The 25,226-nt window shown below is 41.5% G+C and overlaps 1 protein-coding gene across 1 annotated transcript in view; it reads right to left on the bottom strand.

Moving 5' to 3' along the window:
• Positions 1 to 25,226, bottom strand: part of TRIO (trio Rho guanine nucleotide exchange factor) — a 5,137,669-nt gene that overhangs the window by 4,223,995 nt on the left and 888,448 nt on the right. Inside the window, exon 9 of the mRNA XM_044065600.1 lies at positions 2,141 to 2,371. Coding sequence (XP_043921535.1) covers positions 2,141 to 2,371 — 231 coding nt within the window. The remainder of the gene's footprint in view (positions 1 to 2,140; positions 2,372 to 25,226) is intronic.

Below are 25,226 nucleotides of genomic sequence, written 5' to 3'. Positions count from 1 at the left end.
AACCATAATTAGAAAAATAAAGGTTCCCCAACGGAGTACTTATCTGTTGAGGTGTCTTTGACACAGAGCAAAATGAGTGAGATGACATTCGACTGGTAGCACAAAAGCTCTGAGGTCTGTGCATGCAGACATCACATTTATGGCTCACCATTTATGGTACCTACTTATGACATCCCACGTGCCACACAGCAGCCAGGCTAAGCTTTTATATTTGGGCCAGATGTTCTGGTGGCCTCAGACGGAGGATCCCTCATGTTTGGAATACTTCAACATGGGAATAGAAGGGCATCAGGTAGTTATCACAGAAGAGACCTGATCATAATTCTTTGAAGAGTACTGAGCTCTATACTATCAATTACAGGGAAAAAAATGAAGGTGTTCTAAGTATTTTACAGCTCTGAAAGCAGTACAACAGCAAAGTCACAGAGACAGCGGTTAAAAGCTAAGCACTTGTCTAATGAACACATGGCTTTAAAAGCTGTTATGATACTTCACTCTGTCACAGTTGTTCTGTGCGTTTTTCAATGAAGTGCACAGCAGCTTTTAAACCGTGAAAAAGCTTAAGGTGTTATTCTGTGGTGGCTATTGTTATACTATAGAGTGAGATTAAAACCCATCAACACTTTTCTTGCATTAGAAAAGTGCTTAACAAAGTTGTCCTTAACCTAAAGTCAGGCCATAATCATGCAGCTCCATGCACTACTAAGAGTTTAGCTTTTTTTTTTTTTACTGCTGGTAATATGACTGAATAATGAAAACAGCAGGCTTTCCAGGCAGTACAGTGGAACTCCAGCATTAACACTCCTATCCTACTTCTACTGTGCAACTCCAACTGTAGAAGTACTTTCTGAACTATTACAAGCTCCTCAGAAAAGTCTAGAGAATATAGCATAACAAAAAAGGTGGCATAGTTGACAATAACAAAGGCCCAACAAGCAAGATAACACTGTACTATTCAACTACCACTACAATGCCATCTGTGCAATGTGCTGTATTACTGGTACTACTGGGTATAACTTCACATTTATCTGTAAGGCTACATAATTATATTTGCTCTGGCATGGCTGCTGCTTGCTGCAACTTTACTACAAGACAAACAGTAGCAAATTATTTGCTGAAATTCTGTTCTCCAAGAAAATATTTTTAAACCATCAGGACTTAACTTACCAAATAAGTAAATAAATAATTTCTGGGCCCTTAACAGAATGACAGTCAACCCCCACCTGGCAGCTCAATCACTTGTTCATTCATCTATCATACCTGTCTTTAGCACCTCAAATCATTTTTTATGGAGAAGGATATCTCATTTTAAAGACTGAATACACACGGTTAACCAAATCCAGGTACAACCAGCAGGTCTAATGTTTGCTTGGATTTTCAAATTTTCACCTCACAGACACCTTTGCTGTCTCTGGCAATTAATGTGCAATGACTGCTACATCACAGCCACAAGCCTAAATGCATCCATGCTACTATGCCACACCCTCAAAGAGAGCAATGTATTAGTTAGCATATCACTGTCCCAACAGCCTTAGGCAAAATGGAGAAATTCCTCCAGGCCTTTGCCACATACACACTCCGATGGAGAGAATATCACCCAAACTTCTGCCAGGATGGACAAAACCTGCAATCAGCTGACAAGTCAACTTCCCCAGCCAATTCCTCAGATAAAAACTTGCTAAATTAATCCTTAAGAGTTCTACCATATATGCCACAAACGTGGTTCAATCACTGTCACTTTTTTCACTTATGTACTCCATCTCACTTTGAAATGCAGTCTGCAGACAGCACATTTAAGCAAAGTAATCCAAAAGGAAGCAAAATCAATACTAAAAAATTCATACTGATGAAACAGACGTAGCTGCACATAGTACACCTGTAACCAAACAACAAAAAGACAACACAAAATCTTAAGAAGTTAATTTATGAATTTCAGTGGTTTAAAATTCAAAACTCATCAAATGAAATTATATTAACTACCTAAACCACATACAAACTACACCTCAATAGAAAGGAGGCATCAAAATTAGGAGTAACCTAAAATCAGTTCATTCCTACTATGCCAGGAGTGGTACTCTCAAGGTAAACAGGTACACTTTATGTGCTGCTTTAAGTTCCTGCCAACCAATTCCTAACTCACCTGTTGCACATCTTGTTGGAATACACAAAGCTGAAGCCGCTGATGGAGACGGACCTTGCGATGCTGCCAGATGTTCTCCAGTTGTCTCTGATGATGAAGCACTTCATGGATAACATCAAGAACATGCTGCACTGCTTTCGAGTAATTGGCTGAAGCTGTTAAAGAGTCAGAACTACCTGGAGTAAGAGGTCGCTGAAGTTTGTCAAGAAGTGACTTGCCATCCTGACTCACCTAAATGAGAAAAGGACAACACAACACATAAGAGCTTCTACACACTAAAGCAACAAAACTTTTTCAGTCACAGAAAACTAGTACTACAAAGGATAGATTTTCATTCTTCAAAACATATGCTCTCTAACAGTACACCACCACAGAAAACATAATATCTGAAGTTCACTACTTCTCAGTTCAAACAAAAAGTAAACCTGAAACTAACAGAACTAAAAGTACAGGAAGGACATCTATTGAGCAAAAGTGAAATCATTAATGTTTTTCTACCCACCTCATGGTGTAGATGGATAAAACAGTGACTGTACCTCAAGTGACCCTTGTCTGACTTGCAGCATGATTTCAGAGAGGACAGGTCAGGATGGGTGTGAGTGAGTGGCTACTGCTAGGTCAACCATCCTTGGGGACTGGAAGCAGCTCTGGCATGTGTGTGCGTGTTAGAGGGAGTGTGCACACACACGCCTATGTATGCTCTCAAATGCACGTTTCTAAAGGCCCAGACACCTTCCCAAGGATTGTGGTCCTCAAAGGAGCCAATCAAGAGGATAGAGCTCCATGAATGGTCTGCTCTGTAAGACAGACTAGGTGGCCTGTTCCCTCACATTAGACTCTCACCACTGGAGAAATAAATGAACTTCCTGGACAGAAATTAATGGACCTGTAGGGTTCTCACCTAGCCTGGGGATGTTCAGCTCTCACATAATGGACAGCATACTGTGAGCACAGCCAAACAGAGTACTATAGACCAAGAGGGGGGAATCTGCCACCATTTTAATGAAATAAAATAATGGAAATGTAGGAATACAAGAGCTCTGCTACTGAAGTTTAACAAAGTGTTGGAATATTCCAATGAGTAATATCCCTTTAATTCCTGTCTACAGAAAACTGCACACTAAATGTACAGCTTTTTTTTACACAACATTCAAGTCATTCTCTACTAAACAGTCATAATATGCATCAACAAAAAACAAAGGTCTAACTTGTTTTCCACAAATGTTCACATTCTACGGGCATTCAGTCAAGGTACAATAAAGTATCTTAAAATACCTCCAAGCATTATGGTTCTACATTTAGGAATTCTCTCATCTTAAAGCCCTGAAATATTCATACCACCTGCCCATTTAATGGCTTCCATGTGATGTGCTACACTCAAACATTGTAGCATCTAGGAAACAAACCCTAAAAACTACTGATAACATCTGAGAACACATCATATTTATTTTTTTGTTTTTTAAACAGTGAACAATTTTCACAGCACATCCTTGGTGTACTACAATAAAATATTAGATTACTGTTGCTGTTACCAGTGCAGTTAATAGTAATAGCAAACCCTCCAGTTACCCAACACTTAAAATCAAATCCTAGAAAATAGATATACCACTCCCCACTTACTGGGTCCAATCATTGGACAAACTTATCTTGTTATATTATTCAAATCACAAACACTGGATAAAAGCTAGACTTTTCATGCGCTGAATCAAGTGAAATAAAAACTGACAGAGTAAACTGTGATTTGGTGTAATTTCAAGATTTCTATGTTCTTAATCCGAAATTCTTTATTCCAGTTTTAAACTTTTTAATAAAATCATTTATTTACTCTCTCAAAGTTAGCTATTCTTTCATAAGACTTATGACGGTTATTTAACTTCTGCTAAAGCACAGTTTTTGGGGATGCCTTGTATGCCAGGCAAATATTACTTATCATACACACTTCTGAAAGGTAAACAGAAAGGGCTTTGAGGTGATCAACTTAGGACTTTGGGTTTACTACCCCTACTCCTTTCGTAAAGAAACTTTGTGATGTCACAGCTGCTTCATGTATCTGGTCTGGTAAATACTGAAGGGGACATTATACTCTAGGATGGATCTGATGCAGGCAGAGTACAGTGGTACGATAACCCCTCTTCTGGACCTACATGACATGTCCTTATAAGATGAGCAACACAGAAGGATTTTCTTAATGCCTCAATAACCTAGCCTTTTGACTAATGTGTCCATCTACAAAAGTTCCCACATCCCTGACTCATGTATCTGCTTTTAGGGGTATATTATTGATGACGCAGGCCAACTTCCAAAAAAGTTACTACAATGTATTTCTTGGAACCGAGTCTTAAGCCATGGCATTGGTATGAAGCATTTGTCAATGTTAGCCTTCCTCATCTTGGGAGGGGGATACAATGACTGTTCCCAATTTGCAATACAATGACTGTTCCCAATTTGCAATCAACTGCAAACTTGGTGAGTTAGAGGCCTTTGACATTGGCTCTGACCTGTGAGAAGTCGACATGAAAGCGAAACAGGCCCAGTACAGAGCCCTGAGGGACTCCAGTCATGACCAACTTCTTTTTAGAATATAATTAAAGTATATAAAACTTCTCTTTTAAGCATTATATCATATATTATCCAGTCAAAGACTTTACAGTTGATTTAATACTAGATAGGTCTAAATGAGTTTCGTTATGTTGGCCCCTTCCTTACTTTTGGTATAAAGAATAGTTGTGTAAGAACTTAACATAACCTTAAATGTCCCACTCTTTCATGTTGCAGTATTCGTTACAGTAGGGAGGGTGTTGTTGCTTGCAGTGCCAGCATCCAGCCAGTATACTAAAGTCTTGCTTCAGGGAGGTACATGTGACGTCCTACACCAGGGCCATAAAGCAAAGTACGGTATAAAAGTGACGTATGCAGATACCATCTTCAGAATGGACTGCTGCATACAGTAGTACTCCTGGAGGTTTAAGGATGGTCAAGGTAGTTAGACCCTAGACACTCACATGTGGACTAGAATAAGAGTACTTGTTAGGCTGTGATTAGTGGAGAAGTCAAAAGGAAGGCAAGATGATGATGTGCCCACAGGTAAGTAAGTTATAATAGGTAGGTGAGCAAAAGGGGGAATCAAGGGAGGTACTAAATACTGCAACATGGAAGAGGACATCTAAGGTTATAGCAAGTTTTTACACTACTCCTCTATGTCCTTCTATTCACATGTTGCAGTGTTCATAACAGTAGGGAGGACTACCAAAGTTTTTAGGTATGAACTTGGGTGGAGGATAGGGGTCCTTGGTCCATAGACCCTGAAGAATGAACCTGGCAAACCCAGTTCTAGCCGTAGACGCTAGATCCAGCTTGCGATGTTTGGTAAATGTGTGTACTGATGCCCAAGTGGCAGCTTCTAGAATTGAGGCATAGTCAATCCCCTTGAAAAATGCAGCTGAGGAAGCAGCTACCCTGGTAGCGTGTGATTTGACATGGCCCTGTAAGGCTTTACCATGAGCAGAATAACTTCCAATGGATTTTGAGATCCATGAGGAAATGGTTTGGTGACTACCTTCCATGGAACCCTAAGATGGAAGGAAATGAAAAACTGACTAGATTTTCTAATAAGTTGAGAAAATTGAACATGTTTCTACTGATATTTGTTTTACAGACAGACGTTTATATAAAGAAGCTATTTATGTTCTTATATTTGATACTTGAATACCAAAAGGTATGAATTCTGAACTCAACTGGAGATTTCTCTAGAATGTGATTTTTCAATTGGAATTTGTATTGAGTAATTGGATGCAGTATTTATACTGGGTGTTTCATTTGGTGTGTATTCTCCTTGAAGGTATTGCAACCGATGCATCGGAGAATGATTAAAGCTTATTTGTCTTTTATTGGGTCACTTGTTTGTGGTTTTCATCTAACTTTTTGTTTTGGGTTGTGTATTAACATTACTTTGTATGGCCAGTGACCCTAACTTGGATATTCCTGGAGATTTTTGTGAAGGTCAGCCGGATTCGCAGCAACGCCCTATGGACAATTATTTGCGGCAAGTTAATGTTAGTTTACAAACTTCTGAGGCTGCTATTGGATCTGGTAGTGGACCTAAAGAGGATTCGAATGTGTGGCTTAAATGGCAGTCTGCAACCATTGCCTTCCAGTCCCTTTTTCGAATATTGGCAGAAGGTTTGATGCTTCTTTGAACCCCAAGACCAAGGTACTGTGCGACTCACATGAAAAACTTTTTATTTAAAGAAACCTCTGTGTTTCTTAATCTTCACAGGTTAAATAAATGTGTAACTGAACATTACCCCCCGTGGGTTGAGGGCTTATAAAGACCCCCGCTACTCCTTTTGACATGAACGATGAGAGAGACATTGACTTTCATAAAAGGTGGGTGTGTGCAGCACACAAATGTACTTTGGAGTGGGTCTCTATTAAATGAGCAGGACAGGTTGAAACAGAAGCTACAAACTGAAATTACTTCTACGTGTACCAATCTTATCTCTAAGACCAGTTTGGAGTTTCTTGACAAAATACTAAAAGATATTACTGCTAAATTACAGGGTCAGGAAAAGGAGATCATGGAGAGGAAACAAACTTACACGGGACACCCACGACTATAATGGTACGCTCTTCCTGTCTAGGACTGACCATAAGAGAACTACACAGCGAGTATCTTTCAAACAGGGGAACAGACGAGATGAACAGTCTTCTTTTACTTTAGCGCATGTCTCTACAGATTTTGTTTCATCCAGTGAAAAGGATAACACTGGTCTGAACAAAAATTACTTTCCACAACTTCACTACCCCAGAATGGGGCTCAACATCAACAAACTTTTTGGAATGGAACGAACTCTCGATATGGGGCTCTTCAGAATAGAAAATGAAAAGGACAGTTTACTGGACAATGGCAGCAGCAACTCCAACAGTTTCCACAACATAAAAGGGGTAAATGGTAACTGTGATACATATATTGTTAACATGCCTGGGTATTTACTTCGCAATTGTGAAAAGTCTGTTTAAAATTTATTCCTACTATTATACCACATTTACATGAAATCAAGTTTGATATTTTTAGGTTTGTTAGAAAATTGCAACTTAAAGTGATGTTTAATAAGGCAGTATCTGTAAATAATGATTTAGATGTCAAAGATTCTGTTTCAGGTGATGACAGTTTTTATTCATGTGTATCACATGAAATACCCTAATGCTTATTACTTGTTTGACACTAGTATGATTTCTGTAAAGGTAGGCTTGTTTCTATTTTTAATAAAAAGTGTTAGAATTTTACAAAATGTTAATTTTTTCAGTAGAACAGGAAGTTCATAGGTTCATAGGTTCATACTAGGCTATCTGCCCGAGGGCATTTACAAGCCTAGCCCATCGTTTTGTGGCTTATGCCACCCCTTTAGTATGGGGAACTATACCCCTTATTTTGCTGTGCCTCTGTCGAGCAGTGACACTGAGGTAATCCCTGGGGTATATCTGCGATCTCCCATCCATTGGTCAATATTTCTCTTGAACAAGGCCAGCGAGGTGCTCTGCCTCACATGTACCGGGATTTTGTTCCACAGCATAGGGAGTCTTTGGGTGATGAATCTATCCCTCCAGCACGCCCTATTAATAGCCGTGTCGAGGTTTAAGTCTCCGCCCTTGTGGCTCTGATGGATCTAGATTTTTGAGGTGAAGCATATTCATCAAATCTGGGTTTGACATGGCCTTGTATGTTAGGCAAAGGTCACCTCTGAGCAAGCGTAAGCGACTGAATAGAGCTGGAGTTCTTTCAGTCGGGCAGCATAGGACAGATTTTGAGACCCTTTATCCTTTTGGTGAGGAACTTTGTGGCCTCTCCAGCTGCTGCAAGTGTCGGGTCAGATACATTCCGAATGGGGCATTGTACTCAATCATTGGTCTGATGAGTGATGAGTAAAGGGAGACTATGACCTCCCTTGATCTAGATGAGAATCCCTTCATGATAAGGTGGGCAATGTAGAAGGTCTTCCTAACTACTTTAGCTACATGGGTGTCGAATGACAGACTACTATCAACCTGGGTCCCCAGGTCATTGATAACTTCTTCTGTGCTCAGTGGATTGCCACCTATTTGGTAGCTAGGGGTAACCTTGTTTTTCCCGAAGGGTATGACTATGCATTTTTTGGCATTTAACTTTAGGCCGTGGCTCTGGCACCAGTTACCCGTTTCTGTGAGACCCTTCTGAAGGATATCTGTGTCAGATGTGTTTTCTACTATGGCCCAGTTTGCAGTCATCTGCAAACTTTGTCAGCCATAACCCTCCTGTGTTTGCTTGTACTTCGGAAAAGTAGATGCCAAACAAGAGTGGGCCCAGGACTGAGCCCTGTGGGACACCGCTTGTGACAGGCTTTGAGTCTGACATGGCGCCAGCAACTCTGACCCTGTGGGTTCTGTCACTCAGCCAGTTTGCAACCCATCTTGTGATGTATGGGTTAACATTTAAGCTGATGAGTTTTTCAATGATACCCGAGTGGGGTATTGTATCAAGGCCTTAGCCAGATCGAGGTAGGCTGTATGGACTGCCTTTCCTCATCAATGGCTTTGGTGACTGTTTCAAAAAGTCAACCAAGTTTAAAAGGCATGATCTGCCTTTGACAAAGCCAAACTGGGTTGGATCCAAAGTCTGCAAATTCCCTATGTCTTTATTTATGAGGTCCATTATGATCCTCTCCATGGCTTTGCAGATAAGGCTTGTCAAGCTAATGGGCCGGTAATTTCCAGGGTCGGTGGAGGCACCGCCTTTGTGAAGTGGGACCACAGTTGCAGTGCGCCACCCCTGGCACGTATCCAGAGGTAAGACTTTGATTAAACAGCTGTCCTAGCTGTGGGTTTAATTCCTCATTGAGTTCGTGGAGCACACAGCCAGGGACACCATCAGGTCCCATGGATGCTGTGTTTTTTGCTTTGGAGAGAGCAGTTCTCACTTGGGCGCTGGAGATGTTTGGGGGCTGCAATCGCTTGGTATAGATATCTCTCCTTTGGGGAGGGGAGAAGTTTGCACTGAACCTGTCAGCCAGTATGTTGGCAATGTCTGTAGGATCAGTAATCTTCACATCATTTTGAACTAGTTCTGAGCATATCTGGGAGTTTCCTCCTAGGTTTCTAACATAGCTAAAGGCCTTATGATTGTCTTTTGAGTCTTTAGCTATTTTTCTCTCGAAATTTGCTTTGGATGATTTTATGAGAGCTCTTAGTTTTTTACTTATAGTGATCAAGGGTGTCTTACCTTTTAAGGATTTTGCTCTATCTTGTAGTAGCTTCCTCCTTTTGTTGTAGAGTTTGTTTATGGCTGGGGTCCACCAGACTGGACGCTTGCCTTTGGTACAAAGAGTCTTTGTTTTGCTTGGGATTGCCTTATCCATGCAGTCCTGCAGGTGCTGGTAGAAGGCATTTGTAAGTGATTCAGCGGCTTGAGTACTGTTTTCCCGCTCGGGGCCTTAAAGGAGACCACACTAGTCTTTAGAAGTGTGAAGTCGGCTTTTGAGAAGTTCTTTACTGTGGTCTTTTTATTTCAGGTGGGGTGGGATGAGGACCTCCAGCGAGATTAGTTTGTGATCTGATCTCACCAGTGAGGGGTATACTCCGGTGTTGAACATTGTGCTCCCATGTTCGTGATGATGAGATCAAGTATGTTATCTCCTCTTGTGGGGATGGTGACTAGTTGTTCCATGGCATTTGAGTTTATGAATTCCAGGAACTTTTGGGCTAGGGTGTTTGGGCTTGAGTAGTGTTCCCAGTCTATATTAGGGTAATTGAAGTCACCTAGTATGATGGTGTTTGGTGATACATTTATCCCTCTAGTGTTTTCAGGAAGGCCATGTGAGGTTCCTGAGTTTGTGAGGGTGGCCTGTAACATGCTACAATTTGCAAAGCAGTCTTGCCTACGGTTAATTGCACCTGGATGGTCTCTGATGCATCGTGCGTTGCCACCAGTCTTGAGGTGTGGGTGTCCTTGATGAATATGGATACCCTCCTTTCTTGGTATTGTCCGGATTTTGGGGCCGGAACGCATGATATGAGGTAAAACCTGATAGCGCTGGGGTGCTCTCAGGAGCCTTGAACCAGGTTTCTGTCACAGCACATACATCGATGTTCTCCATACTGAGAAGGGCCTCGAGTGCGTGCATTTTGAGATTTAGACTTCTGGCATTGAGCAGCATTACCCTTAGTTTTTTCCTTTTTGTGTTCTAGGGTGGTAGGTTTAGAATTTGAGCCTTGCCTAAAAAGGCACTATGGGGTGGCAAGAGCCTTTGCCAATATCCGAATCCCAGGGTGACAGGTGCAAGCCGTCCCTTGAAGCAGCATGGCTTGTCCAGCATGTCATCCCAGGCAGACAGATACTGGATCCCCTTTGAATGACACCAGTGTTTAAGCCAATTGTTAAAGCTGATCATCTTACCTCTGTATTGTGGCATCATTCTTGGTGAAGGTAGGATACTGCTCAAGGTCAGGGTCATACCTGCCTGGGCTACATAATCAGAGAGCTCCTCAATGTCTCTTTTCATGTAGTCCAAGGAGGTACGTCTCAGGTCGTTTACACCAGCGTGGACAATGACTGAGTCATATTTGTACTTGCTGTTGAGAGACCTGAGTACTTGCGTTATGTGGCGGATTCTAGCGCCCGACAGGCAGCTTATGTGACCTTCTCCTTACTCAGTCTGGTGAGCGGGACGTCAGTGTGTCTGACTATGGAGTCACCAATGACTAGTGTGTCTGGCATTGTGTTTGGCCTTAAGGGCTGTGACTGTTTGAAACTCTGACTGTGAGGTCTATGTGTTGCAGGTGTTGTGTTCTGAGGTGGTCGTTGTTTGGGTGTCTGCTTTGGTGGCCTCTGCTGTTTTGGTAGATTTTTGATCAGAGCCTCCGAGTATGTCTTCGTGTGTTTATGTGTATGATTTGAGGTTGTAATGGTACTATGTGAGACTGGGTCTATAGTGTGTGTGGTAACCTTCTCCTCCTGACTGGTCTTGCCAGTCCTATGTTGAGAGAGCTCAGCCTCCAGTTTGGCCGTATAGTTGCATCTCTCGCATGTATTTGTGTTTTGTGGGAGGAGGAGAGGGTTATCTGTGTACATGAGGCAATTGTAACATTGCCTCAATATTCCCAGGTTCACCAGCTGAGCAGGAGAGGACACTAGCAACTGATCCTCGACATGCTAGAAGGATAGACAAAAACTTTAAAAAGATTCCGGGACGTGGGTGACCGTGAAATGGGGGTTGCCTTTTGGGGTACTATCTATGACAAGAGTGCCGTATCAAGGTAATAAGTACTGTAGGAGCAAGTGCTAGGTTTAACAGATAGAGAATAGTCTACTTGGAGTCAAGTAGAGATGATCTTTTTAGTTATAGGATGCGCTGATTTGATCAGTAGTATAGTTCGAGGAAGGTAGTTTTAAGGGAAAATTTGAAGAGTGGACTTTAGGTAGCCCGAATAGTTTAAACCTGATTAACCGGCGCTGCCCTAGTGTGCAACAGTGGCAGCTCCGCGCTAACTCGCGCCAAAGCGTGCTTTATAGCAGGGGGCTGGAAAAGACAGGAAATGACCCAAAATGGCCAATAAACTACAAGTTACTGCTTTAAACCACTCCTCTGAGGACAAACAGGCAGCTCAGTACTCCCTACTCCCACTAGTGAGTAAAGAAACTACCCCTGACCAAACAAGGAAAATGGAGAAAACAGGAACCAAGACAAAGCCCAGGGATCAGCAAAATCTGATCACTGGAACAAACTATTAGAAAAGTATGGAAAACAAGAGTATTTTTTTTTGTTTTTTTTCAAGTTTTTTTCAGAAAGGCAGAAAATACAATAAATGCTGTGTTTTTCGACTAAATGCTATCAAAAGCTAGTACACTTGAGTGTATTAGCCTGTTGTTTAACTTTTAAGCAAAACTTAAACAAGCAAGTGCAATAAACAATTCAAGCTATTAAAAACAGTAAAAATAGGTAATAGCAGAATAAAACAGGCAGAAATAGCAATCGAAAGGCTTAAAAAGTCGAAAATGCAGAAAAAAATACTTAAATTTCTTAAGAGCCCTAACAATATTGTGTATAACTTGGCTAAAGAAGAGTGGTCTGCTCTAGTAGCTTAGAGTAAAAACGGCCTTATTTTTAAACCCTCCAATAAGGAAACAAGCTTGTTATGGATTTTATCCAGTATTTGGATATGCGTTATAAGCACCTTAATGATGTGAATGTTTACCAGAAAGTATCTTTTTCTGCCTATGAGTCGGCTATTAATGAATATGTAGATCTGATTGGTAAGGGTGTTAGACTGGGTTACATCTCAAAAGATGATGCAAAAAAGAAATTTAATGCTAACAGTGTTGATATTTGCCTGTTGCTACTGCTTGCCTAAATTACACAAATGTTTATTTAATCCACCTGGACATCCCATAGTATCTGGTAGAAAATATTTTTCTTATAACATTGGACTTTTATTGCAACAACTTTTATTACCTACGGTTATGTTGTTACCCGCATACATCAAAAATGTTTTTGATTTTCTTAGCAAAATTAAAAATGTAAAGCTTAACATGAACATATATTTTATTAATTTGGATATTGAGGCATTTTATACTAATATTACTCATGCTTTTGGTATTGAAGCTGTTAGTTTTTTTCTGGGTGAATCTTCTGCCATGGAATATATTGTAGAATTGTTGTTTTGGTAACAATTTTTTTTTAGTTTAATGGTGAAATTTACCAACAGAGATGAGGTACGGCTATGGGGTGAGCATTTGCTCCCTCGTATGCCAACCTCAACATGGGGATGTTTGAACATGAATATTTGTATAGGTCTTTATTTTATATTCAACATGTTAAGTATTATGGTAGTTTTATTGATGACCTAATTTTTGTGTGTGATGGGGGAGAAGATAGGGTGAATGAATTTAGAGAGACTATACAGTAATAGATTTAACTCAACATTTGATGGCATACAAAAAGGTAAAACAGTTTCCTTTTTGGATGAAGAATTGGATATCTCTGGACTGAATGGATTGCATACCAAAGTAAATAGGAAGTTTGATGGGAGTATCCAATATTTGAAAGCTTCAAGCTGTCATCCACCTACACTATTGAAGCCTTGCCTTATGGGGAAATGGTGCAGATTAGTAGGTTATGTAATGATTCTACAAAACTTCAAGATGAGATTTATAGAACTCGTTCTATGTTTGAATGTAGGGATTATAGCAGGTCTATTATTAATAGAGCTATTACTAGGGTTCAAAACAGAGAGAGGGAATGCTATCCAAGTTTTAATGGGGTTGGCCCCACATTGAATGGAACTCAGACCGATATTTATTTTGTTACTATTTACAGTTGTTTTAGAGAGATTCTAATGGGTTTGGTGAAATATTACTGGTAGTATATGCAATCCAGCAGTGATTCACAGTCATGGTTACTTGAGAAGTTAAATTTTTCTTTTAAGGTTGGAAAAAGTTTAAAAAAAATTTAGTTAGAGGGAAGTTGGTCATGCCTCCTGTCAGTTTATATAATATGAGGTTGAACCCGGATGCATATGTTTGTGGTAAGTGTAAGGCATGTAAACATATAGTTAGTTGTTTTGGAAATATTAATGGACGAAGATTTACAGTTAAGGGCATTTTTAGATGCGATACTGTTGGCATAATTTATGCCCTTAAATGTCCATGTAATAAGATCTATATTGGCCAGTCTAAAAGGACCTTTAAAATCAGACTTTTAGAACATATGAGAGAGAGAGAATTTTAATGATACGAGTTCTGTGGCAGTTCATTTTTCACCAAGTACATCAGGGCTCATCTGCGGGTTTACAAGGGGCTATTTTAGAAAAAGCCGAGAAAATGTAACAGGTTACTACTGATATTTGTTTTAGGGACAAATTTTTATATAAAGAAGCTATTTACATTCTTAAATTTGATACTTCAATACCAAAGGGTATGAATTCTGAATGCAACTGCTGATTTCCCCTTTAACAAGGATGTGATTTTTTAATTGGAATTTGTATTGAGTAATTGGATGCAGTATTTATACTGGGGGTTTCATTTGGTGTGTATTCTCCTTGAAGGCATTACAGCCGAGACGTCAGTGTGTGATTAAAGCTTATTTTGTCTTTGATTGGGTCACTGGTTTGTGGTTTTCATCTATTTTTTTTTTGTTTTGAGTTGTGTATTTTCTAATAGGTTTTGTCTTGTCTAAATAATACCTCAGCTGTCTGCGTACTTCGAGAGTGCAGTGTTCTCGGAGGCATTTTGTGGGTTATGGTATAAAACTGGAAGGTTGATGGTTTGGTTTAATGAAAGTTCATTAACCATCTTAGGCATGAAGGAGGGATTAGTCCTGACGGCAACCCTGTCCTTGTGGAAAATGAGGTAAGGCGTGATGGCTATAACGGCTTTATCTCGGATACTCTCCTGGCGGAGGCAAGTGCCACTACTACAACCGTTTTAAAGGTGCACAGTTTTACGGTTACAGAATGTGCTGGTTCAAAAGGAGGGAATGTTAGTTTTTCTAGTACAAAAATCAGGTCCCAAGTGGGGGGGATAGGCTTCCTGGGGGGCCTAATAAAGAGGACTCCTTTCAGGAACATCTTGACATCCAATCTGGACGCCAACTGTGGTAACATGGGCAGACAAGCAGAGATGGCAGATAAATGGACTTTGAATGATGAGTAGGTTACTCCTGAGTGAAGGAGCTCACACAAACAGAAAAGGACCAAGGGAATCAGGATAGTCATAGGGTCCTGTTTTTTCCTCTGACACCACCAGCAGAATCTTTTCCATTTAGCAATGTAATTTCTCCTGGGGATACATTTCTTGGCTTCATACAGGACATGGAGTACAACCTCTGAATACAGGTGTCTGAAAGGGATTAGAACCCAATCACCCCATAAGGTCAGCTTTAAGTTGCTCATTTGGGGGTGTAATGGGGATCCTCTGTTTTGTGTGAACAAGTCTATCTGGTGTGGTAACTTGTGGTAATTGCCCTTGGCTAGTAGGTAGAGAAAAGGAAACCAATGCTGTCTTGGCCAATAGGGAGTCACCAACAGGATTTTTGGGTTGTCTTTCTGGATCTTAAGGACAACTTTCTGAAACAGAGTGAAGGGTGGAAAGGCATAGAGATACATTCTACCCCAAGGAAAAGAGAAGGCGTCCACTTTCCAAGCTTGTGGATCTGTAGCCCTTGGGCAAAATTTGGGCATCCGTTTGTGCTGGGAGGAGGCAAACAGATCTAGTTGTGGAATACCCCACCTGTACATAAGATCTAGAAATACCTCTCTGTGAAGCACCCATTTGTGAGAGGGAGCTGAAGTTCTGCTTAGATAGTCTGCCATGACATTTTCTGTGGAGGGAATGTAAACTGCTAGTAGATGGACTTTGATAGTTGTTGCTAAGGTCCAGATTTGGATAGCTAGGCTGCAAAGGGGGCAGGACCTTTATATACCACATATATGTTTATATACCATATGACAGTCATGCTGTCCATGAACACTTTGAGAGTCCCTGGAAGAAGGGCTGTTTTGAAAGTTTGTAGGGCTAGATGGAGTGCCCTCATTTCTTTGACAATGATGTGGTCCCTTAGTCTTAGTGTGGACCATTTTCTCTGCTGTGATTTGTCTTAAGTAGTGCTGTAGCAGTGCCCCCCATCCCAAGTTAAATGCATCTGTGGTGAGTTTTTGCTGGTGGGCAGGTACCTGTAATGGAATTCCCTGGTTATGAAGGATGGCAGAGATCCACCACTGGATTTCTCTCTTCACACACTGGAATAGAGAAAGAGGAGAGGTCAGAGGATGGGCATGTTGGCTCCATAAGTTCTTCAAGATCTACTAGATCTTTCTCATGTGGAGTCCTGCTAGGGGTAACATGGGTATCAGGGAAGCCATGTGTCCCAGCATCCTTAGGAATTCTTGTGCTGGTAATGAAGGGAGACTGGTGAGTTTGTTGGAAGTATGCACCAAGATCCAAGACCCTATTGTTCTGGGATAAAGGCTTTCATTAGGTCTTTTCTGATTCTGCATCCCAAGAAAATCATGTCTTGTGTGGGTTGCAGATGTGACTTTTCATTGTTTATATTGAACCTAGGTGGGTCAAGGCGTACATTACCTGTCTAGGGTGCTCTTGGAGGACTTGGCGGTCTTGATGAAGAGCAATCAGGTCATCTAGGTATGGGTATATCTGTATACCCTGTGTTCTGCAATGAAAGGTGCTAGACATTTTGGGAACACTCAAGGGGCTGTGGAGAGCCCAAAGGGCAAGACAGAGAATTGAAAATGCCACAAAGCTACTGCAAAGCAAAGGAATTTCCTGTAGTCTTGGTGGATTGGTAATGTGGATGTCTGCATCCTACAAATCTAGGGCTACCATGAAAGCCTGACTGGGAATGAGGGCAGGAGCAAAGTTAAGATGATCATTTTGAAGCTGGATACCTTGAAAAACAGATTTAGGAAAGCTAAGTCCAGAATTGGTCTCCAGGGGCCATCTTTCCTTGGTTCCAGAAACATTTTTGAATAAAATTATTTTTTGGGGGGAGGGCAGGTGCTATTTGTTCTAGAGTGCTCTGGGCTAGAAATTGTTGAATGATAGTGGGGAAGAGATGTATTTGATTTGTTGGTGGCTGAGGAATTCCCTGGAGGGGGGGGGGGCAGCATCCACCAAGTCATGAAGTAACTCTCTTTGAAAGATGGAAAGTACCCATTTTTCTGTACTCATCTTCTGCCAGGAGGGTAGGGAGAGGGTGAGGCAAAGGGACAGAGGAGCATTTAGAAGATGCAAAGGTAAGTCACAGAGGAGCTGGTCTGCCTTGGTCAGACTGTCTCCAAAAGGGTGTGTGGCAGGAGTGGAGGGAAACCTAGGGGCAGAGGTTTTCCTTGGTTGCCTGCATCCCTGCATGTTTGAGGAGCTGTGTGGGAGGTTTGCCTCTTTACAAAGGAAGTTTTCTGTGGATAGTTTCTGTGGTATCTGGGAATGGGGATACCAGAAAGTGTTTTAGGTTTTGCACTTCCTTTCCCTTCTCTTGAAGGGATTTAAGTTCAGCTGAGGCTTGGCAAAAAAGGGCTTTATTGTCCAGGGGGAATCCAGGAGTTTTGTTTGTACATCTAAGGGCAGAGGCTGAAGTCTCAGCCAGAAGTAACACCTTACTACTGAGCCAGATGCAGCAGATTTGGATGATGCTTCCACAGATGATGCTGTTGAGAGTAGGTTGCTTAGCTGAGTTTTAATATTGGATTTGGGTGCCTCTGGAAGTAGGTTAGAAGCCTTGGCAATTGTGTCCAGGACATACGTAAGCCATGTGGGTTTGGTAGTTTAATGCACTTATAGCAAGACTAGAGGAGAGTCTATACCTTTTTTCCTAGTCTATCCATAAATTTACTGTCCTTAGTAGGACAGAGGGCAGTAGAAGGTAACTGTCTAGATGTTTCATCTGCAGAGACTGCAATAACAGCAGGGTCTGCAGGTGGGTTTCTGAAAAGGAACTGGGTGTCCTGTGGAACCTTATAGAAACGGTCAATTTTAAGGAGAGCTCTTCCTCTGATAGAAGTGAAAGGGGCCCTGTAGGAGACACAGTAGCTTGTTGCGGAGTCTGCAGGGCCTGGAAAGCCTTAAACAAGCTCTGAGAGAAAGCTTCCTATCCTGGAACAGGATGGGTTTGTGTGTGCTTTACATTCTGTTTTCTCTTCATAAGGGTAGATGGTAGAGAAAGAAAGGGAGCAAACATTTGGCTAGATGGATGACCAAGAACAAGGCCCTCCGACTGATATGAGTCGTGGTTCCTTCCGCCATCAGGATCTGACGGCTGGCATGCCTCAGAGAACGTACTCGAGGTTTCCAGTAGTCCACTTTCCATAGTGGCTCCTGGGCCTAGCAAGGAAACGGATGTCCAAATCCCAGACTTTCATCAGCCTCAAGAATCTACCCTGATGCCTGAGGCACAGCATGGAAATCAGGCCTGGTTTTCTTGGCATTCTTCCGCAGTGGCTCTTTGGATGGTCCAGTTCCTCCCTCCACGCCGAGCGTGAGACGTCAAAGCTTCTGAATTTCAGAGTAAAGTTTAAGCAAGGTCAGACGGCTGTGATGCATTTTCAGAACGACTGATTTGCAAATGGGGCAGGATGTATGGTTGTGGGCCTCGCCTAAACAGAAGGCGTACTTCTCGTGCGAGTCCTTGTGAGGAATTTGTCTTCCACAAGCACACTTCCCCTTTCTAGTGGACATGTATGTATTAGCAATAAACAAAAGGATGAAGAAAACCCCACAGGGTACTTATCTGTAGCGGTCGTTTGTAGCTGTAGTCTGAAATCAGGATCTGCTTCCCAAAATGGAGTCAGACGTTCACTGCGTCAGAAAAATTCTGAAGCGTGTATGTGCAGACATCACTTTTATACACTGTCACTTTATTATCCTGGTGCAGGAAGTCACATGTATCCTCCTGAAGCAAGACTTTGGTATACTGGCCAAATGTTGGTGCTGCATGCAGCAACCTCCCTACTGTTATGAATACTGCAACATGTGATTAGAAGGACATCCACCAATGCCTTTGACCTGGATACTGGAGGACTCCATCCTTCTATAACAATTAACCTTTTGGTACTTTATTCTTTTTTCCTGCCTCTTCCAAATTTTTATAGTAATGCCATCCATACCTGGCATTTTCCTTGTGTTCTGTCTGATCATGGTGTCCTCAATCCCTTCTACATGTGTTCTGCCTATCAAGATCTTCTCAGCTTACTATAGCTTAGGCAATTTTCACTTTCTTAGGTATGTTTTAATTTCACATAAACTGGCCTTCACCTCCATTATCTTTTTGTAAAATTCACCACAGTATTGTTGAATTTTTTCCATTATTCTATCTAGATTAGTTTCTATTTTCCCTCACAGCTGGTTTCTGAAATTTTCTACCCTCATCTCAAACAGTTTGCTGAGCTAACATTTGTTGTCCTAACACTATTTAAGAAAATCAGGTGCTGTGCTACCTTTGCCTTGTACTCATTTGAATATTTTAAGTCTTAAGCATCTCTCTAGTTACTTGCATTACCCTATCAATATGCTATGTGTGCCTGTTACCTTCTGCGCCTGTAATGTCTTAAGTTTACCTAGTAACCTGCATTTATCATAACTTCTCTACATAGTATTTCTCTTGGCACCATTTCCACCAAGTTTTTTTTTCTTTTTGTAAAAACTTTAGAATTTCAACAAAAATAATGCACATAAGAACTAGAAAGAGCAGAATTTGCTAACTGAAATTGGAATTATAAAACTCCCTCCCTAAAAATATAAACATAATGCAATCGGTATTAACAGTATTTCCATATAAACACATACGACTTCTTCACAACAGAACATAAGTAGGGTCAAATTTTCAAGTACAAAACTGAGGTTTCAGTAACATGGAACAGGCTTATTGGGAAGCCTGATGTGAAGGATGGCTTTGAGAAATCGCTTGACCTCTAATCGAGAGGCCAGAGGAGGATCAAGGACAGACAAGCAGAAACTTCTGAGAGGTTAGCTTTAACTGAAAAATATGCCACCCCAGCATGGAGAACATTACACAAATAAGAGGACCAGAGGAATCTCCAGGGACTTGGGGATCCTGATGGTGAGACAGTCACCAGACAGAAAACCACTTCCTCATGGATATAGAGGATTTTCTGGTAATGGGTTTCTTGTTTTCCTGCAAAACCTAAAACATATCCTAGAAAAGAGGTGCCTAAAAGGGATAGTAGTTGTGTACACTTACCATAAATGTAGATATCTGAGTGTATTCACTGTGGCAGTCATCACATTTGGGTCATCTTGCCAAGGGTAGCCCTCAGTTGGTTCGAATACCAGAGGTTTAGTATTTCTGTGTCGGTTGCTGTTACACCAAAACTGACGTCAGATCAGTGGTATAAAGACGGGCAGCCAACACCATTACATCAGTTTTCTTGCCCTGTCAGGAGCCCTCAAATAGGGATAGGGAGCTAGGTTATGTGAAAGAACACCACCAGTAGAAAGTAAACATCAAAAATTCCCTTTAAGTAGAGAGGAATAGAGAGAGACAAGGCGGACGGAGGGGGGAAACCAGGACTGCAACAGTGAATGCACTTGAACATCTACAATTATGATAAGTGTACACAACTGTATTATGTTCTTCGTGTTTCACTGTTGCAGTCAGCACATAGTGCAGTTGTGTACACTTACCATAAATGTAGATGTTCCGAGTGTATTCACTGTTGCAGTCATTACATTTGGGTAATCTGCTGGCAGGTTGCCCTCAGTTGGCCTGAATTCCAAAGTCTTGGGTCCAGTGTCGGTTGCTGTCTTCTCTTCCATGACGTCAGGTCGTCAGGGGTATAAAACATGCAGCCGACGCCATTTTCTTGCCCCCGATGTCAGGTGCCCCCAAAAAGGTAGCAATATATTTTATATATATATATATATATATTATATATATATATATATATATATATATATATATATATATATACACATGCAACAATACAAACTTTACCTTCATCTACAAGCAAATACACCACATAGGTTGTAGAAGATAGTGAAGGAAAGAAACTTCAGAATGAAAGGGGGATGGCAGGTGGATAACCTAGACTGCAACAGTGAATACACTCTAACAACTACATTTCTGGTAAGTGTACACAACTGTACTATGTTCTTCGTGTTTCACTGCTGCTGTCATTACATTTGTGTAGAATCCCAAAGCTATGGTTGGGAGGCTGGTGGTAAACAGCATTAGGTGCGGCTATGAGGCCCTGCAGCACTGCAGTGGCAAAGCCTGCCCTGGACGAGAGCCAAATGGTAATGCTTTGTAAAGGTGTGAAGAGAACTCCAAGTAGCAGCCTCTAGAATGTCTTTGGTTGGTACTCCTCTGAGAAAGGCTGCTGAAGTAGCTGCAGCTCAGGTGGAATGAGACCTAATGCCCTTGGGCACAGGTTTGCCATGGTGTAAGTAACAGAAACAGATGCAGTGGCTTATCCACTGAAATTGTCTGCTTTGAAATAGCCTTTCCTTCTGATCCTGCAGCATATGACACTAGTAATTGCTCAGTTTTTCTTAGAGCTTTAGTCCTGCACAAGTAGAATCTTAGCTGTCTGTGTACGTCCAAAGAATGCAGAGTTCTCTCCCCTTTGTTCTGCGGATTTGGATAAAAAGTTGGAAGATTAATTGTTTGGTTAAGAGCCACATTGGAAACCACATTAGGCATAAAAGTAGGATCTGTCCTCAGAGACACCCTGCCCGGGTAAAATATGACAAAAGGCTCTACAGCCATTAGGGTCTATAGCTCTGAAACTCTTCTTGCTGAAGTAATTGCTAGTAGCAGAGCTGTCTTCCATGATAAGAACTTTATATCAGCAGTAGCAGCTGGTTCAAATGGAGGCAGGGTGATATTTTCCACCACATAGTTGAGGTCCCATGCAGGTAATGGTGATCTTCTAGGGGGCCTTAAATTTTTGGCTCCTCTAAGACACTGCTTTAGTAAAGTATGAGAAAAGATTGGTGGCTCTGTGCTATAATAAGCCGAAATGGCAAAGGCATGGATTTTGATTGATGAGAAAGATAGGCCTTTGTCAAGCATCTCAGTTAAGTATTGTAATATCTGAGGAATATTGGATTCTGCTGTATCAGTTCCTTGTGCTTGATTCCAAGCATAGAATCTCTTCCATTTGTCAGCATATGATTTTCTAGTTGTCAAAAGATTTTAATACTCTTAAGATATACTGGAAGAATCACGCAGATAAAAATAAGCAAAAAGGTTTATTTTACATGCATGGAGACATGCTACAAAGTACATGGTATGTCAGCAGTCTAATTTCTGTACACTTCACATGGGTTTTTATACCCTTCTCTGCACGTACACAGTAGCTGGTTACTAGACAAGGAATTTCAGTCAAGGCTATAAATTCACATACTGGAGCCTTAGATGGTCAGAGGTCAGTCACAAGATAAGCTTGTGCCTGGACCAAGGTAACATCTGTGCATTCCTCTTTGGTCAGCAAATTCTTTACAAGAAAAACAGCTCATTTTAACTTACTTCTTTGCACGCAATGCAATTTCACATTTTAACCCTTACTATACATGATACAAAGATGTTGAACACAAAGATTCTTACTACATTTCCCCCCTTACAACACTTTGCATCATAAGTAATACATCTTATTCATACAGTTTTTCGCATGACTCGTGTTCTGTATATTCAGAATAATAAGCTTTAGTTGCATTGGCAGACAATACACTTGATATTATCATTCGGATGCAAGGAATGCAACAAAAACCCAACAGTAGGAATATAATGGCACCAACACATATAGCAATTAAGACATTCATAAGTACTGTTCCCCAATTTCCAAACCAATTTTGGAAAAAGTCAGTTAATGGATTCTGTCCTGGTTTTGTAAGTTCAGAAACTTGTTGTAGGATCTCCAGATGGCTGTTAATGTCATATTCGTTGTCTGTAATGAACGGACAACACTCGCAAGTACCTCCTTTCGCTAGGGGAAGTCGAGCCATACGATTCTGCAATACTACAGTCCTCATTGCAGTTAACTCATCCGTCATCAATTCTAGCGCAGAAAAAGTTGCATTGCTCAGAGTTTTTAACAGTTTTCTGAGCTCCCAAATGGATTTTACTGTCCCATACGCTGGAAGAATACCAGCCCAGGAAATAACATCATCGCCCAAGTCCATGTGTGATAGCCCCTTGCTGCTACTATGGGCCAAATTGTGTTGATAGATCCAGGATGCATCAACGTTACCTACGGGATTAACAGGTTTATTAACAGCACGTACATTTCGTATTTTACCTTGGTGAAGAGAAAATTTACGTCTTACAGCTGGTGCTAAATAACCCAAAAAGCAACTGCCTGACCAATTTCTCGGTAACCATTTGTATGTTTTTCTACCACAGATAAAATAACAATTATTTACTTTAAGTGTAATATTGACTGGAACAAAGTGATTTCCTTTGTCTTGCAGCCCTTTAACAGTACAGTTTTGTACCTACCCATAAATGTAGATGTCCGATAGGTATGCATCTGCAGTCCTTACATATGGGTTGTCCTGCCTCAGGCAGCCCTTCGGTCGGCCGGATTCCAAAGTCTGGGTCTGGCGTCGGCTGATGTCGCCCTTTTCCCCGACATCAGAGCGCCTGGGGTATAAAAGCGTCAGCCGACGCCTTCTTCCTCAGTTTTTCTTGCCCCAGATTCCAGGTGCCCTCTAATGAAGGCTAAATTTGGAGAGATGCAAAAAATTCCAAACATGCACAGTAATATAAAACAAATACACCATAATAGATAACCCCAGCTAGCTAGAAAGAGGGATAAATACTCAAAGAATACCACAGAGGGGTAGGAGGGAGGGAAATCCTGACTGCAGATGCATACCTATCGGACATCTACATTTATGGTAGGTACAAAACTGTACTATGTCCTTCAAGGATGCATCTGCAGTCCTTACATATGGGTAGAATACCATAGCCAAGCTGGGGGTGGTAGGACCTAAGAAAAGGATGGTGTAGCTAAAATGCCCTGCAGGACTGCAGTAGCAAAGCCTGCTCTGGATCTGGAATATAAAGGTAAGTTGTAATGCTTGGAAAATGTATGCACGGAGCTCCATGTAGCAGCTTCTAAGATGTCCTTTGTAGCCACCCCTCCTAAGAAGGCTGTGGAGGTGGCTGTGGCTCTGGTGGAATGAGGTCTAATGTTGGCTGGCACAGTTTTGCCATGAAAAGAGTAATAGAATCGAATGCAATTCCCTATCCATTTTGAAAATGTCTATTTGGAAATTGCTTTTCCTTGTACACCAGCAGCATATGCTACAAAAAGCTGGTCAGTTTTCCTGTAAGTCTTAGTTCTGTCCAAGTAGTAGCCCAACTGTCTGTGAATGTCCAGGGTATGAAGAAGTTTCTCTCCTTTATTTTGTGGATTTGGAAAGAAGGTTGGCAGGTGAATAGCTTGGCTCAGTGAGACCCTGGATACCACCTTTGGCATGAATGAAGGATTGGTTCTCAATGAGACTCTGTCCTGATGAAAAGTAAGAAATGGTTGTACTGCCATGAGGGCCTGTAACTCATAGGTTCATAGGTTTATACTAGGCTATCTGCCCTAAGGCATTTATAAGCCTAGCCCAAATTTTTGTGGCTTACGCCACCCCTTATATGAAAAAATACTGTGCCCATTAGTTTGTTGTGCCTCTGTCCAGCAGTGACACAGAGACGATTCCCGGGGTAAACTCAGATACTCTTCTTGCTGAGGTTATGGGCATAAGGAAGGCAGTCTTCCAAGACAGGAACTGTAGTTCTGCAGATGCTGCTGGTTCAAAGGGAGGTAGAGTTAATTTTTCCAACATGAAGTTAAGGTCCCATGTAGGCACTGGTGGTTTCCTTGGAGGGTTGATGTTTTTTATCCCTCTTAGAAACTGCTTTAGCAGCGGATGAGAAAATACAGGTGGATCAGTGTTGTACTCTGCTGAAATTGCTGAAGCATGAATTTTTATGGAAGACTAAGAAAGGCCATTATGGAGCATTTCTGCCAAGTATTCCAGGATATGTGGAATGCTCAGTACTGTCGGATCTTGGCCCTTTGTGGAGTTCCAAGTGCGAAACCTTTTCCATTTTGCTGAATATGCCTTTCTTGTGGAAGGTCGCCGAGCTTCCTTGATGATATCCTTTACCCTTTTGGATAGTTTATCCAGGCGAGGAGTCAAGGTATTTTCCAGGCTTGTCAGCTGCAAGGTTTTTAGGCTGGAGTGCAGAGTTTTGTAATTGTGCTGTCAGAAGAAGTGGCCATTGTGGTAGAGGCCACGGTTTCGTGCATGACAAGCTCCTTAACAGTGGGTACCAGTGTTGTCTTGGCCAGTCCGGAGCTATCAGAATCACTTTTGGTTGTTCTGTCCTGATCTTCAGTAAGACCTTGGTCATTAACGGAAGAGGTGGAAATGCATATACTGTTAGAGTATCCCAGCTGAAAGAGAGAGCGTCCACTTTCCATGCTTGTGGGTGTTATGTCCTTGTGCAGAATTTCTTCAGTCGATGGTTGTGGTGGGAGGCAAAAAGATCTATGTCCGGCCTTCCCCACGATTGTGTTATTTGAA

Source organism: Protopterus annectens, chromosome 3.part0, assembly GCF_019279795.1.
Source record: "Protopterus annectens isolate FY-2018-M chromosome 3.part0, PAN1.0, whole genome shotgun sequence".
NCBI classification, from domain to species: domain Eukaryota; kingdom Metazoa; phylum Chordata; order Ceratodontiformes; family Protopteridae; genus Protopterus; species Protopterus annectens.
Note: the sequence above shows the minus strand (reverse complement) of the source record. Positions and strands in the feature narration are given on the sequence as shown.